The 15,679-nt window shown below is 32.8% G+C and overlaps 1 protein-coding gene across 1 annotated transcript in view; it reads left to right on the top strand.

The window, feature by feature from the left end:
• LOC128213310 (nuclear factor 1 A-type-like) overlaps positions 1-15,679 on the top strand; it is a 111,439-nt gene that overhangs the window by 70,197 nt on the left and 25,563 nt on the right. The window contains exons 5-7 of the mRNA XM_052918916.1: positions 3,212-3,283; positions 11,521-11,613; positions 15,165-15,215. Of these exons, the coding sequence (XP_052774876.1) occupies positions 3,212-3,283; positions 11,521-11,613; positions 15,165-15,215 (216 nt within the window). The remainder of the gene's footprint in view (positions 1-3,211; positions 3,284-11,520; positions 11,614-15,164; positions 15,216-15,679) is intronic.

Genomic DNA, 15,679 nt, shown 5'->3' with positions numbered 1-15,679 from the left:
GGTTTTGCAAATAATATTTTATGTGTTTTGTCGGAATCGCCAATATATTTGTCTATATTTGGAGCACTGTGAATGTTATTGTGGGTTTCAGAAAAAAAGAGTTTATAACAATAAAATTTATGTAGCGTTGTAGTTGGTGTGTCAGGATACAGTACCAATCTGGCAAAAAATATTTTGGAATAAAATATGGAAATGGCCATTTTTGTCCTGGATTTTTTTTTAAATTTATTGATTTATAATCTTCAAAAGATTCGGACATGTTCACTGTAATTGTGACTTTGATATTAAATAAATAAATACGCTTTCTTTTATTTTTTTACTTGTTTAATTTGAGGGCTTATCAAATGACAGTTGTAACTTGATATAAAACTGCAATACTTGCCCTTAGCCCTCAAATTGTGCACATGGAATTTTGCAAACAATAAAACTTATTAAATTTAGCTATGAAAAATATGCAATGTAATTTAACTCCTACTACGTAAAAGATAAACAATGACATTAGCGGTATGAATCCATCGGAAAATGATATAACATATTAGATTTTACGTGGCTCACAGATTAGCTGACATTTTAGCCTTTAATTCCCTTGATTAGTAATGATATATACTGATTTCTATTTTCATGGACAATTAATTTCTCAAACATGATAAGATTGTATTTTTTAAAGGTCACGCGGCTTGAACTTTCTTGTAAATAAATACAGGAGTGATTAATCAGCATTGTATAACTGATTACATTTAAAGATTCCGATACTTTGGAGAATACTTATGATATTAATATTTGCTATGCAGTTTATTATACGCAACCAGCTAAAATAAATGTTGTTGTTTTTCCAAATGTAAATGGGGCTGAAATTTGGCCCCATTCACTATCCTGACATTTATTTTTTTCACAAAATTTTCTCTTCTTTGCAAAGATTAGGGTAAATTTCAGATACCTTAACGGTATTAAAATATCAATTTCAATTTTATTGCTGACAAAAACTATGAAGTTCTTTTATTATTGATTTTATGGTAACACTGAGCTTAAGATAATAATTTTTACATTACTAAGCTTAAGATAATAAAAAAATTTATGATTAAGGATATTTTTTTAGCTTAATTAACCTTCCTTATTCCCTAATGAGCTGATTGAACATATAGATTTCCTTATCATTTTATTTATAAAAGATCATCCTTGTTAGGAACAAATCTTCACAAGTTCATGCTTGGTTGCTTTTTTTCATAGTGTAGCTTTGCCGACGCTCGTAACAATAGTTTTGTCTGTTATGCAGATACCGATAATTCAAAATGATAAATATTATCTATTTTCAAGTTATTGGTATATTTATTTAAATGCCATTATCGTGTATTATGATCTATATTTATTCGTTTTGGTATTTTAAATGACATTATTTTAAAACAAAGGTTACTTTTATAGCTGAACAATGTTTGTATTCTGGTCGATTCACAAAATTTCCATACACGCTATTAAATTGAAACGAAATACATATGATTTTTCGGAATAAGCGTAAACGTAAAAATTAAGTATGAAACAGGATCATCAGCTATATCGTAAATATTCATTGAGCTTAATAGTCGCTTGACATGTATAATTCCATTCATTTCCTGCTAGTAATAGACGGCAGATAGGGTATCATCATGTAGGAGGGCAATTAACAGCCGTCGGCTGGCCGTATTTGGTCGTTTCCGAGACCAATTTTCCGACCCTATGGGATGCATTAATTTGTACTTGTTAAAGACTAATATTATGTGTGGCATCATCATAACAACGTGATGCTCCTGGTATAAACCAGTATTGACCATTTTGTACGTTAAAGGCCGAACTAGGGAAAAAATTAATGTAAAATGTATGGATTTTTATTGTAAAGGCCGAGGGCAGTGGTTCAGGGTTTTGGGAGTTTAGTATAGTCTTGGGTGGTTGGTGGGGTGTAGTCCATCGAGAGAAGGAAGTGGTGGTGGGGTGGGGGTGAGGAGAAGTTAAATCCGTAAGAGAAGGGGTGGCAGTTGGAGTCGGAGTTATTGGCCAGTTTGTGGGAAAGGGAGTGCAGGGGTGGGGGGGTTGGGGGAGGGTCGTCCATCTGAAGGATTAAGGATGTGGTTTGGGGGGAGGGGGGAAGAAGGTTACTTATCCATGAGATCAGGAGTGGCAGTTGGAAGTGGGATTGCGGGCGAGTTTATGGGAGAGAGAGTGGGGGGTAGGGTAAGGTTTAAGATAATGTGTCCGTAACCATACAATTATTTGTCCTTGGCCTTAACATATTAATCAGTATTCATGACCTTGAAAAAGTCTTGGTTTTCAGATCGGAGTTGCTTCTAGCAGACCAGAACTAATAGGAACTCATATTGATTGAGTTTTTTCATTGAGTTGTAAATGAGCGCTTGACACCGTAAAGTTATATTTGTAGAAATGTGAAATAGATATTACTTATATTATTTATCAATTCATTGCGGACAGCCTTTTCATCATCTCATTTCAGAAACCAATAGGCTCTTTAAGAAATTCACGAAAAAATCAGAAAAATTATATCATGTAATATGTGTGGTAACTAATGAGTTTGATAATTAATTTAGCAAATTTAATTTTCATGGTTTAATTAATTGGCTTTGAACATGCGATTGATATTATGTGTAAGTTGAAATTCAAGTTAAGTAGGTTATAAAAGTCAGACATGCCGGCATTTATGTCTGTCTCTGTTTCAATTTGCTGAGTTTTCAAAAACCTATGTACTTTACACTTGAACAGAGCTTGTAGGGTGTTAACTTCAATAGCTGATTTAGGAGGAGTGTTAACATTGTCCAGGTTTCATTGTTTTATTAACTGAGAAAATATACATCAAAATAAACCATTTCAGACTTAAGATAGCAAAAAAAAGTCGTGCCCTTCTATGGTGAACTCTTAGAGATCCACGCTCCTAATTTTAGGGGTCAGCAGTGCACGACTTTTCATGATTTGCTTCACTTAAAAATCTAAGGTATTGATATTGCATCTTAGTTGAAGTATTGTAATAGCTAAAAAAAAAATTTAACAAGTGACTATAAAATGGGTCGGGTCAGTGCCTATTTCGTAGGCTTGGTTGGTTAACTCAAACTTAATGTATTTTTTTAAGCCTTGTATCAAAAAAGCCCTGATCACCACCCATCACACCATCCTAACAGACTGTCACCATTACTAGCCACTGTTCACACATCGTTCCCATGTCTGTTTTCAGTACCGGACGTTCGAGACCCTCGAGCAGACTACCAGGAGATCCCCATGAACCACCACGATCCGGACATGAAAGGTACACAACTCCGCTACACAGTTGTGCCCCTTGCCTATGGGCAAACTAGAGTTAGCTCCCTTTGTTGGAGGTGCACTGAGTGATTTTTGCCTTTCTATTGTTATTAGCGCTTTCTTTGCTTCTTCCAAAAATTATAGAACTTTTTAGAAAGAATAGGGGCATGTTACTCTTTTCAAATTGTATTGAGCAAATTGTTTTGGCAAAGTCTTTATTTACACAAAACATAAAATAAAATTTGAATGTTTTAGATTCAATTTTGAGAATATAGTCGTCAAAATTCGGCACTTTTAACATTGATGAAAACTTATTAATACTTTACATGTTTTTATTTGATTTAAAAAACAACTTTACTTTATGTAAAATGTAAGAAGATTTGAGTGCTCAAATCCAGTCTGAGGTTTACTTCTAAGGTTTCCTGGCGTGTGTGAGATATGGGGATCTCCGCTTGATACAACCTGTCTTGAACAGAGGTATAGTTTGGTAGACTGTATAGGGGTATTTTAACCCTTTAGCACATAGGCAAGTGGCCAGATTACACCTCCCAGTCAATAGCCAACTTACTGATAAGCAGTCCTTATCTGTATAGGCATTTTAGGGGATTTGAAAAAGAGCAAATTTATATACAGCAGTATGACCTTAATGAATAGTGCATTCCTAATTAATTGGTTTATATTATTTTTGTATGATATAAGGTAGTCATATTTTGGAGGCTTTATAAACTTAACACCAACTTTACTGAAAATAATGTCATTCATAAATGTGTAGTAAGAAAAAAATAGCCAGCCTCATTTAGTGTTGCACCTATCTAAGGTAAGGCATTTTTTTAAATAAATTGCTGTAAATAAAACACCGCTAAAAATAGTAAAGCAAATATATTTTTGAAAATTACGGTATGGTATTGCTTTCTGAAGTTTTCTTCTATTAAAATGGCATCTGTTCAGGACAGGTTTAATGCTATTTTTGCAGTGATTGTGTAGTTCTCAAGTACATATATAGTTTGTGTGTTGCGTTTTGTTTTAATATAACATGTGATCTTTTCAGTGAGGCCATTTGTTTCATTTGTATCATCATTATTAAACTCAATTTCGCGGATCAGCTATCACAGTTATTATTTTGTTATACATAACAACATAGTTTATAGTTCATAATTTAATCTGCGAAGGCTTCCAGCCATTCAACAACCTATGAATTAAACACAAAAACATTTAGGAAGAAAAATCAACAAAATTTGTAAATTATTTGTTTACAACACACTTTTCATCACCCCGAGGATTATTTGTAACTCTCTCTATTTTGTATACTTTTTACACATTTTCTACAAAACACCTGTATAAACTAGATGGTCGTTATTTTCGAACTAGACAGTCATTATTTTTGGTCATTATTTTCACTGGCCTGTAGACACTAACTGGGGACTCCCTATATCAACATTTCATCAAGTTGATGACCTCTAATTAGCAGTTTGAATTTATTACTTTACATGAAGTAGCAACATTTAAGACACAGTTTTGAAAGGTTTAGTGACTGATGAATTTATATATACGAGACGAAAGTTCACTTGAGGTAGCAACGTTTTCATGTTTCAGGGATTCGATGTACAATTATAATTTCAATTTTATCAAGCCATCGAGCCAATATGTAACAATTTAATGCCACAGGTAAACCTATGTAATTATTGTGTCAGTTAAAACAGGTCATTTCTTACTGATGAAATAAATGATATGTAAATAATGGACCAAAAATAAACAATGGTGCGATTGTTCGGAACTTTGTTAAAGTTTACAACTTGATTAATATTTTTGTTGTTAACTTTGTTAAAATCTTTATTTTTCTGGAATAAAAATGGATACATTAGTGATATAGAGTACTTCTGACAAGGTTCTTGGTGTACATGTTTTATTGAAATATTTTAGAAGGGCATAAAAAAAATTCCTTCAAAAGTTAATAACGATGTCGTTAATTTTATTGTTAACTTTAACAAAGGTCTGAACAATCTGGATATATAGATAAAGTAATTGCAGTTAGTACATTTGTTCCCTACTTTTATTGAAACTAAACGTGGAGCGAGCTATCTTGCAAACTTTTAAGGCCAAAAATAGATTGTTTATTTTCAGTATAATTTTTTCACATTCTTTCTCAACACAAATAAAAGCATTTCAAATGATACCAAGATATTATATTGTCACCAGGCTTCTAAATTTACGTAATTGTACATCTAAGACATTAATGGTGTTGGAACATAATACTTATTATAAGCCTTTAAAGCAACTGTGCACCAGATGATCAAATTGCAAGAAAAAAAGAAAATTGTCATAAACTGACATAAACTTGGTATTAATGTGTACAATCCATTGAAACTTACTAACTGAAGTACCACATTGTTTACAATTTATTTAAGTTTAGCAGTTATTTCGTATTTTTCCATTAAAAATGATTACTGGGTATGTCTACCTAGTAGAATTCATTCCTTATGTGCGATTGGCTAGTCTATGTTATCATGTGATATTACCAAGTTAGTTATACAGTAGCTTAAATATACCACTCGTTTAGAGTAAGCCTTCGTAGCACAGTGGATACAACACTGGACTGCAATTTTGGCGACACAGGTTAGAACCCGGTCTCAGACACAATTTTATTTTTACATTTTGGTACTTTTTTTACAATTATGATTTCAAAGCATAACTCATTCTATTAAATAATTGTCCCGAGATTTGTTACAGAAAAAATAAATTTTGGTGCCAATCTGGTGTACAGTCCCTTTAAGCTGTTGACCACTGAATGTAGGTTTTGACCTAGATTTGTAAATTTTGCTTTAAAAAAGTATGAGTTTCTGATTCAGGCAACTTTTGTATGTTTTACCTAGGAATATATATAACTAGGGTTTAAGCCAGATTTTTAAAAAGGACACGGTGCTGCAGAAATGGGGCAGGGTCCTATTAGGGAGGAAAGGGCTGCAAATTTAATGTGTGCAGGCTGTGAAGAATTCGAACTTATGAATATTACAGAAAATGTTAGGAATTGTGCTTAATTTAAGTAATGTAAGGTTTCAAGGAATTGCCAAGTATATGTCAATTTTGTATGAATTTATAGTCCTGTATGATGTTTTATCGAAAACAAAAGAAATATTTGATTATCTTTAAAGCATTTGCAGTCATCGAAATAAGACTTTTGGGTGAACAAGTCCGAATTCTTATACCAATTTGTTTGGCAACAAATTTTTTAAAAAGCCCTGCTATATAGAATTTAGAATTTGAGCATGGCAAGCTTTAAAGACATATTACCAGGGCAGGGCTTATAATGCGGGCTTTATTGTGTTTATTTCAACAACTGCATTTGTATATATGCTGGTCTCCAAGTGGGCAGAAGAGTCAGTGTTACCAAAAAAGACAGGGTACCGGCTGATTCTTTGGCTAAAATGCTAAAAATACTAATGTTAAAATGTTAGTTCCTTTTTATAATTACATAACAGTCCTTTGTATTTAAATTTAGCCTATAATTTCGAAAACACAGATACTTCTAAAAGCTAGTTTTTCATCATATAGGGACAGTAGGGGTTCACAAAAAATACATAACTATCAGTGTCATTCATTTTGAGCTGGGAGACAGTTTGACCACAGTGGCATTTGACCATAAGAAATGCAGTAAGTAAATGGTCAGATAGGTGGACATCCAAATGACAGACCATTTCATTGCATTAACTGACCATTATTCTTAACATATGAACTTTAAAAATAAGACTGTGGGGTGGGCCTAAGGCACATTTGATAAGCCATCCAAAATTTTTAATCCTATATACACATACCATTGAGGTTAGTTTGGTTCAATTTGAAACGTGCCTTTAATTGACACTGGACATTTCCTATTATTTTCACAATTGCATGGCTTTTCCATAATTTTTGGCATTTAAATTTTGGCATTTCCATTTTCCACATGAAGCATTTTCTTTTAATTTCGAAGTTTCAAAATTATTATTTTTCCACATATTCTGCAATGGGCATTTTCCATGTTGGCATTCTTCACATGCAGATTTCACATTGGACATTTTTTCAATCGGCAGTTTCCACATTGGGCATTTTTCACATATTCCTCAATTTTTGATATTACTGAAGTTTCCACAATGGGCATTTCCTAGTTGCCAAAATGGGCTTTTCCTAGTTGCCAAAATGGGCATTTCTTAATGGGCATGTAAAGTTTCCACTATTGGCATTTTTGAAAGAGTTCACAATAGGCATTTTGGAAAGTGTTCACAATGGACATTTCGGAATGTGTTCACAATGGACATTTCGGAATGTGTTCACAATGGACATTTTGGAATGTGTTCATGATGGACATTTTGGAAAGTGTTCACAATGGACATTTTGGAAAGTGTTCACAATGGACATTTTGGAAAGTGTTCACAATATGCTTTTTTTATTTAATCATACCAGTTAAACATGATAATGTATTAAAATTTAGAAAAAAAAAAAATCATCCTTTATTATGCGCCTTTAAACCCAAATTTACGACTGAATAAAATTAACCTTAGCATACTAACATTCCTGACATAGATTCATTCCTACAGATAGTTTTCTTGACTGTCTTACTGAGGACAATTTTTTTTTGTTAATGGTAAAACTGATCACCACCTAGGTTTTTTTTTTGGTTCAAAATATAAGTTGTTTTGTAGCTAATGATTAATCCCCAGGTTGTCTTTTCAGAGGCATGTTAAATGATTTTCCAGGGATTCTGTTGTTTTATGCTACATTAAATTTCTTGCTCAGCTTTTGTTCACAAAATGAATGTTTCAGAGATAAAGAAAGGCTTACTTTTCGTTACCTGTGTTTAAAGGGGCTTCCTCATGTTTTGTAAAATGCATACTGAAGGCTGGAACCCTTCAAAAAAAATTGATATGCTCAAATATTGTCTTTAAAGTCCATGATTTTGAAAAATGTCCGTAACCCTTTTCAACAAAAGGCTAAACGGTTAAATTATCACTCAGTTTATGCAAGAGTCCTTGTGGGTGTGCGGTTTTGTTGTCAATTTTTTTCTTGACTACCGGTGTTGGTTTGCTCCCCCGGACTAGAACCATTTTTTTTCTATTCTTCATTTGTTTTTGTTTTTTTTAGCAATCATGGTATCAAAGAGTGAAATAATAGGTCTTTCTGAAAGCAAATTACAAATAGTGAAAAATGGATGAATCCGTTAAAGATCAAATATATAGTATAGCTATTTTCTCTTCAGGGCCTTTTTAACCAATCTTTGCTGAAGCTGATACCAAGCTACTTCCGTAAGGGCCAGACCCTTTTTTCTTCCCCAAAAATAGCCTCTGAAATTCCCCATTTTTTAAAAAAAAAGCATTAATTAATATAAAAAAATTTATATGATGAGAATCGTACAATTTGTTAAATGAAGTTTCTGAGTGATATAATGATACTGCTTTATTGATATTTTACTCCATTTGTCCCCAAAGTGTTTCGACAAGTTCTCTGACAATTAAGTACTCTGGGAATTTTCCCCCAAAACTGAAAAAATATGCTTTTTTTTCTCCACAAAAAGGGCTATGGTGTCTGCCTCATAACTGTTAAAAAGGCCTTGTTCTATGGAACCAAATTGGCCTTTTGAAACATGTATATCATATATTGACAGTTGTTCTTTCAAACATTATTACAATATAAATATGAAAGAAAGTCGTCATTTTGTTCCAAAGGCCTCCTATATTACTGTATAAATCAGACAGACCATAATAAGACTAGAATAAATTGATTTAGGCTCGACATTTCTTGGACTGTAATTGGGGATAATATAATGATGTCCGAGTGGCCGCGGCAACAATTCTGGAAAAGATCTTCTGCGATTTTTTTAAGCCGCGGGATAGTGGAACAAAGCCTGGCTGGACCAGTGGGGCGAAATACGCAACAGGAATAATGTACATTAACATTTTAAGATTTCTGTCAGTTATAAACGTCCAGAAACAATTTTTCCGAACATCATAAATTTTATAATAATTGTTCAGATATAGATGGATTGTACTCAATTATGAATTGTTTTAACCGGCCATAATTCGAAATGGTAACAAGCCATTCTATATTAAAAATACGCCATGTTTTCATCTCCTTCAGAAATTTAGATTGAACAAAATCATTTGAAGAGGTCACATTGGCCAATTTCATTTTATTGTTTTTTGAGATTATGGCAGACTGAAATTAAAACTGTCTTAAATTAAATATTTTGTAAAAGATCAAAAAATAATATTCCTTGAAGTGACATATAAGGGTTAAAATTTGAATTGATAATTTTCCAAGAAATTAAAAGGTATTAGTTACATGTATGCAAGAAGCTTAAGTCCTACGCATTTCTTAGAAGTTTGACTTGTAACCAATTTTCTGACAGTTGGCATTATGCTGTTTTGTGATAGTCAAAGTTAATTCTTTGATAATGCCTGGCTTTTGGATTGACCTTTGTTTTGTTAATCTAGTTTAGTCAAAAAAGGAATATGATTAACAATATTTTGCCATTGAACTTGAATAATAAGAAAAATCAAATAATGTGATCCGGAAATCATAATTTCAACTTGTCAACCAGATAAACTCTTAAATACGAATTTGAATGTACATGTTTGAATCATCTAAAAAAAAATTACGTTAGAGATCATAGCCTCTTTAGAATGACAATAACTTGTAAAACAATCTGTCCTGTTAATATTTTGGATTATTTTTGCCAATTATTTAATATAGGTATAATTCATATTGTTTGATTGACAAGACATTTTGGATTAAAAAAATATCTGAATTATAGATAAGAAAATTAGAATCTGATGTTTGATATAGTATTTGTTGAAAAAAATATGTTTTATTCTATAATGAGATATTTTTTCTTGGTAAAGGGAGGCAACTCCAATTTTAGCCAATAACCTATTCAAGGGAGGAAATTTACAGACACTGGTAGAAAAAATAAAGAAAAAAAAGTTAAATCTGTGGTTTGGAATGCATTGCTGCAGACAGACAAGATTTGACCTAAGACAGTTAACCTCGTCCTTTGTTTTAAATCAGGTTACATCATGCGCCTGCCCCATTACCTTTCGGTTTTCACTTGACGGAGAAATTTGATTACCGGCTTGATAAACGTAATTGAGTTATCTAAATGGACGTGATAAATACATCCATCAAAAACAAATTTTCTGCAAAAATTGCTGATAACTTTGAGGATTTTCGCTATCTCTTTTGATATAATCAGTTCGGAAACAAAAATTAAATTAAAAACATCAGGTGCAGTGATCTTAGAATTTCAAAAATGGATATTTCTCGAGTTTTTATTTGATTGTTCAATTATATGAATTGCTTTTATTCCAGAAATATTTATTTGTTTACACTAGATATTCTATTTTTAGGTACCTCTTTTATTAGCTAGCACCCGTTTCATCATTATATCATTTCATCTCCATAGATACACATCGACATTTTGTATCCAATAATATTTCTCAACTTATACTTAACAACTCTCTTTTGATCTATTCAAAGCGGGATTTTCCAGACATTTTCGATGTTACTTGCACTTTAAGATAGTTAATTTGATAGTTTAGGGAAAGAATTTTGTTACGTACATCTTTAATGTTTATAATACCTTTGTCATGCAACAGAAACAACAACAACAACAGCAACATCAGCTACTGATTGTGAAAAATACATATTTATTAAAACAATAGCAACACCAACGGCTGCATCAATAAGAGCAACAACAGCAAGATTATCAACCACACCACCATCAGTCAATCAAAAACAACAGCATCCTACCCGGAATAGAAAACAACAATACACAGTCAATCAGAAGCAACAACAGCAACCATATGGAAAATAGCAAAACAACAGCAACAACGAAAACACACTGTCAATCAGAAACAACAACACCACCCTTTCCTGCAACAACAGACGACAACAACAACAACAACAGCAGCAACATTATTAAAAGCACATATATTTAATAAGAGTTATAATCAACATAAAATCAAGATAACACACATTTTCATCTCAAACTTCACTACAACATTTTCTTAATGTTAGCAACTTTTATTTTGGAAGATGCAATAGGAAAGAAAACCAGGAATATCAAAAGAAAGGCATAATAACATCTGTATAATATAGGTAATATAATTTCATTGTAACTGTATAAATTGGTCGACAATTTGTTCTGGAAAATCCTTCTATTCTCCGTTAGTTTTCATTCATCTAACATTTATCATATAGGCATGTTGATATTTTCAGTTCCGGGCAACATTCATTCGGGCGTATCGGGCAATGACAGTATTATGGCTACAGGGGTTTTCAGTGCGCGAGAATTAATGCGGGTCACGAGACGTAAGTACCGAGCATGCCACAAAAACCTGTATCGATCGCTACCTCCGTTATATGGCTGCAAATTTTCGGGATTGCATTACCCCACCCACTGTTATAAGTTTATTTTTGCTGCAAACTTTTTGCATGAAACTTATATTGTATCTGTAGAATAATAACAGCATGTTAAAGTGATTGTAAGAGGAAAAAAGGTATAATTATGCTCGAAAGTCCTGTGGTGGTGTTTCAATTTCACTATTTCAACTTCAGAAGTTCTCGATCCCAACTTTTAACTTAATAAAATCGTGATGTTGAAATGTCACAAGGGATAGTTGGTGTATATATTTGCATCGTAGACATTATTTTATTAGTCAATTTTCTTTTGAACAAAAATTATTTATGTAGGTAATAGTTCATGGATTACAATTTAAAGTTGTTTGTTTTTCATGACGGCAACAGTGACGCAGGTTTAACAATACACTTGCATTTTTTTTCCAAGATTATTTTTCAATCAATTTGAGTACCATTAATTTAAGGTCTGTAAGTACAGTCAAGCACCATTATTTTAAGGCAAACGGTAGCTATTTCAGTGCAGATTTTGATACAAGATTAAAAGGAACAATATCAATCTATTATCGGTTGATTCCATGTAGCTGTCAGTCTGATAAATGCATCCAACATGTCATGGTTTTCCAGACATGCATTTTTCATACGCCTCACTCGTCTTTGGGGGATGGGGGGGGAGGTAATATAAATTCCGAGACAATGCCTAGGTTTTGTACCTGAAATTAACATTTCATTGTCTTTCTTAAGGTTGAATTCTCTTTTACATGAAAGTATTGAGACAAACACATGAGGAAGATTTCGAGTTGCTGCTTTATTCTGCAAAATAGAATTAACTTTTTTTGCATGACCGCACATTTTGCTAAGCAGTTTTTTTTCAGTTTCAGGATTTTTTGAGGATAATTATGTATTTAATGTCAGTTTTAAGTTAACTTAAATTTCAGTTATGTAAATAAGGACGAGGAAATATAAATGGTAATTACGAAATAAAAGGAAAATGATGTTGATAATAAAATAAGTGTAAAACATGGTGGATGGGGTAATGCCTTATTGCTTATTTTCAGGGCATTTTGGATATTATATTTTTATATTGTTTTGTTTTTTTATTTAAATTATCTTTTTGAAATTTTTACATGATTGTGTGCATTGCGTTTCCTTTATGGGTATTTTTTTTTTTAAATTAAATTTGATTTTAGTTCTTGCCCTGAAAAAGCATTATGTGTGAGAAAATTGTTTCAAGGCATGTAACGATGTCACTGCCCTGTATGCTGGAATACAACACCAACATCATGATAATCATTGCTGTCATTGTAGTCAACAGAAGTCAACATCATCATCATCGTTGTCGTCATTGTCGACATCATCCCTTTAATAATCATAACATCTTCGTCATTGTCGTTGTGATCGTCATCATCATCATCATCATCATCATCATCATCATCATCATCATCATCATCATCATCATCATCATCATCATCATCATCATCCACCACCACCACACCACCACCACCCCCACCACCACCATTATCATCACCATCATTATCATCACTGCACCAACATCTTTATCATCACCAGCAGCAGCGCCTACACCAATGCAACTATCATTATCGTAAGCAGCATATAGTCTTTAGCATCCTGATACTTCTATAATTCTCAACATCAGCTTCTCTTGATGTTTATTAATGAAGATCTTGTGCAACAATTGTAACAAATTTTCATAGCATTTTAAAAGCCAATTTTCATACTGTAGAGGCATTCAGATAAAAAATTATTTGCATGTTTTGTTTTGTAAAAACGAAAGAAAAGAAAGTCTTGTTTTAGTGCATTGAAGATCGTGTGTTGCATGACTTTCATCTATTACTCGATATTTTATTTTCATATAATTGCCTTTTGACATAAAATTCTGATTAAAACGATCTGATAAGATATGAGTAGGAATCTTTAGAGAAAATTATTTCAAGCAAGAGATGTAATTTCTCCGAAATAACAGGTTCAATTGAGTGTTTAAAATAACGACTTCGAGTTTACTTTAGTGTTTCAAATATCAGTAATAAAGATCGATTGTATTTACTCTGCGGATAATACGTGAGTTTTGAAGTATTTATTTTCAAGAAAACATATATATTAATGTGTTATAAATGGTTCGTTCTTGGAAAACCCAGAATTAAACTGATTCATTTTGCCATTTATTAGATTCTAAGTACTGCTTGTCAAAATTACAGTGGGGGGTAAGGGACTGGGGTTCTGGCATACAGTAGCTCCACATAGGCACTGATTAAGGCCCTGGCCTGCACATGATACTTGAAAATGGTATTTTTAATAGTAAAACTGAAGGGGTAGGGGTATATGCTTCAAAGATAAAGTAGAAAACGCACCTAAGTGCATCTTGTGTTAAAAGATAGATAACCCCCACAAGTCCCCACATGCCATACCTGGTCTGCACATAAATTCTGGGCTAGCTACATCCCTTTGGGGTGGGGGCCTTTTGCTTCCCTGTAGGAAAATCAAGATTTTTTTTGCTTACTGAGGGTATTAAAGTGAAATCATTTTTACAAGAAACAATCCCCACAAATTACAAATCTTCATCACAGAATTCTAGTTCTTTTTCCTCCAAGAAGTATCATAATAAATTGCACTACACTCTGTGGCGCAATCATACCGGAATCGATATAGGAACATTTCGGCCAAATCATGTGGTAATCGATTATTTTAGCGGCCTTAAATTTGAGTAATCATATGGGAATAGATGATGGCTCATTATTGCGCAATTTTGCGTTAAAGGGTTTAACTAGCTTTTTGCTTTTCCCACATCATTAAAATAACTCTCTTAGAATTTTTTAACTAATTCAGTATAGCATTGTTCTAGAAATTCAAAGAATGTCAAACTGTATGGTCGTTTAATGTGTATCTCCATAATAACTTATTTTACCATCAAAGTTATTTATAGACAATTTCATTTCATTGTACATGTATTCGTATTTGGTTCTGCCTCATGTATCATTTCATGTATCATTGACTATCGAAAGACCAGTGGTGACATTTCATATTCAATGTTTCATGATTTCCCTCTCATAATTTCACGACTTCATCTTTACGAATTCGTGATTTCGGCTTCATAAATTTACAATTTCAACTTCATGAATTCAACTTTTGATTTAGCTTTGAGTAAAAATCTTGAAATTGTGAAGTTGAAATCATGAAATTGTGAAGTTGAAATCCTGTGAAAAGGAAATCATGAAATATTGAATTTGAAATGTCACCATCGGTCTTTTGTATTTACTTCATATACTGTGGAAACTTTCGGAAAACCAATCCTTAATTAATACATAAAAAATCAATGATAATCACAAGGAAAAAATAACAAAAGTGATAACGACTTTCCAAAATTCATCTTTTTAAAGCATTATTGACACGATCATCATAATAATCATTTGAAAATTTACCAGATTCCACAGTCAATGAATGATCATATCGTATCACGGTCCATTGATGTTGGCGCGTTTTCATTGTAGACTCATTTGAGACCGAGCACGAGGAAGTGGACCTCGCAACGAGTCCCGGCGGTGGGTATCCCATCTCAGTGTAGTAATCCCCATCTCGAAATAAATATAACACTCGACGCATATTTACTAATGTCTTGAGAATGATTTCAAAATCTGAATATCTTGTGAAACAATGCTTGTGAAAAGGTTTGTATTTTTTTTTTCGAAAATCAAATCATAATTTTTATTTGAAACATCATTTGTACAAAAAGACAACTTACTAACATGCATGGTAGGAAGGTGTACAATAACCTGAAATCTTTACCATCAAGATTTCTCGGAAAGATTTTTTACCTGGGAGGGATTTTCAACATGTCCAGTACTGAATGATTTCAATCCTACAAAATTGCTCCTACGATTCCAAATGAAACGACCCCGATTTCTGAAAATCCAAGGTCAAGGTCACAATTTTTTTTTTGCCATAAACTAAATAATTTCACCTTTCTAGCTCTGATGGTCTCAAACTTCAAATCAAGACATTAGTA

Source organism: Mya arenaria, chromosome 13 (genome assembly GCF_026914265.1).
Source record: "Mya arenaria isolate MELC-2E11 chromosome 13, ASM2691426v1".
Taxonomy (NCBI): domain Eukaryota; kingdom Metazoa; phylum Mollusca; class Bivalvia; order Myida; family Myidae; genus Mya; species Mya arenaria.
Note: the sequence above shows the minus strand (reverse complement) of the source record. Positions and strands in the feature narration are given on the sequence as shown.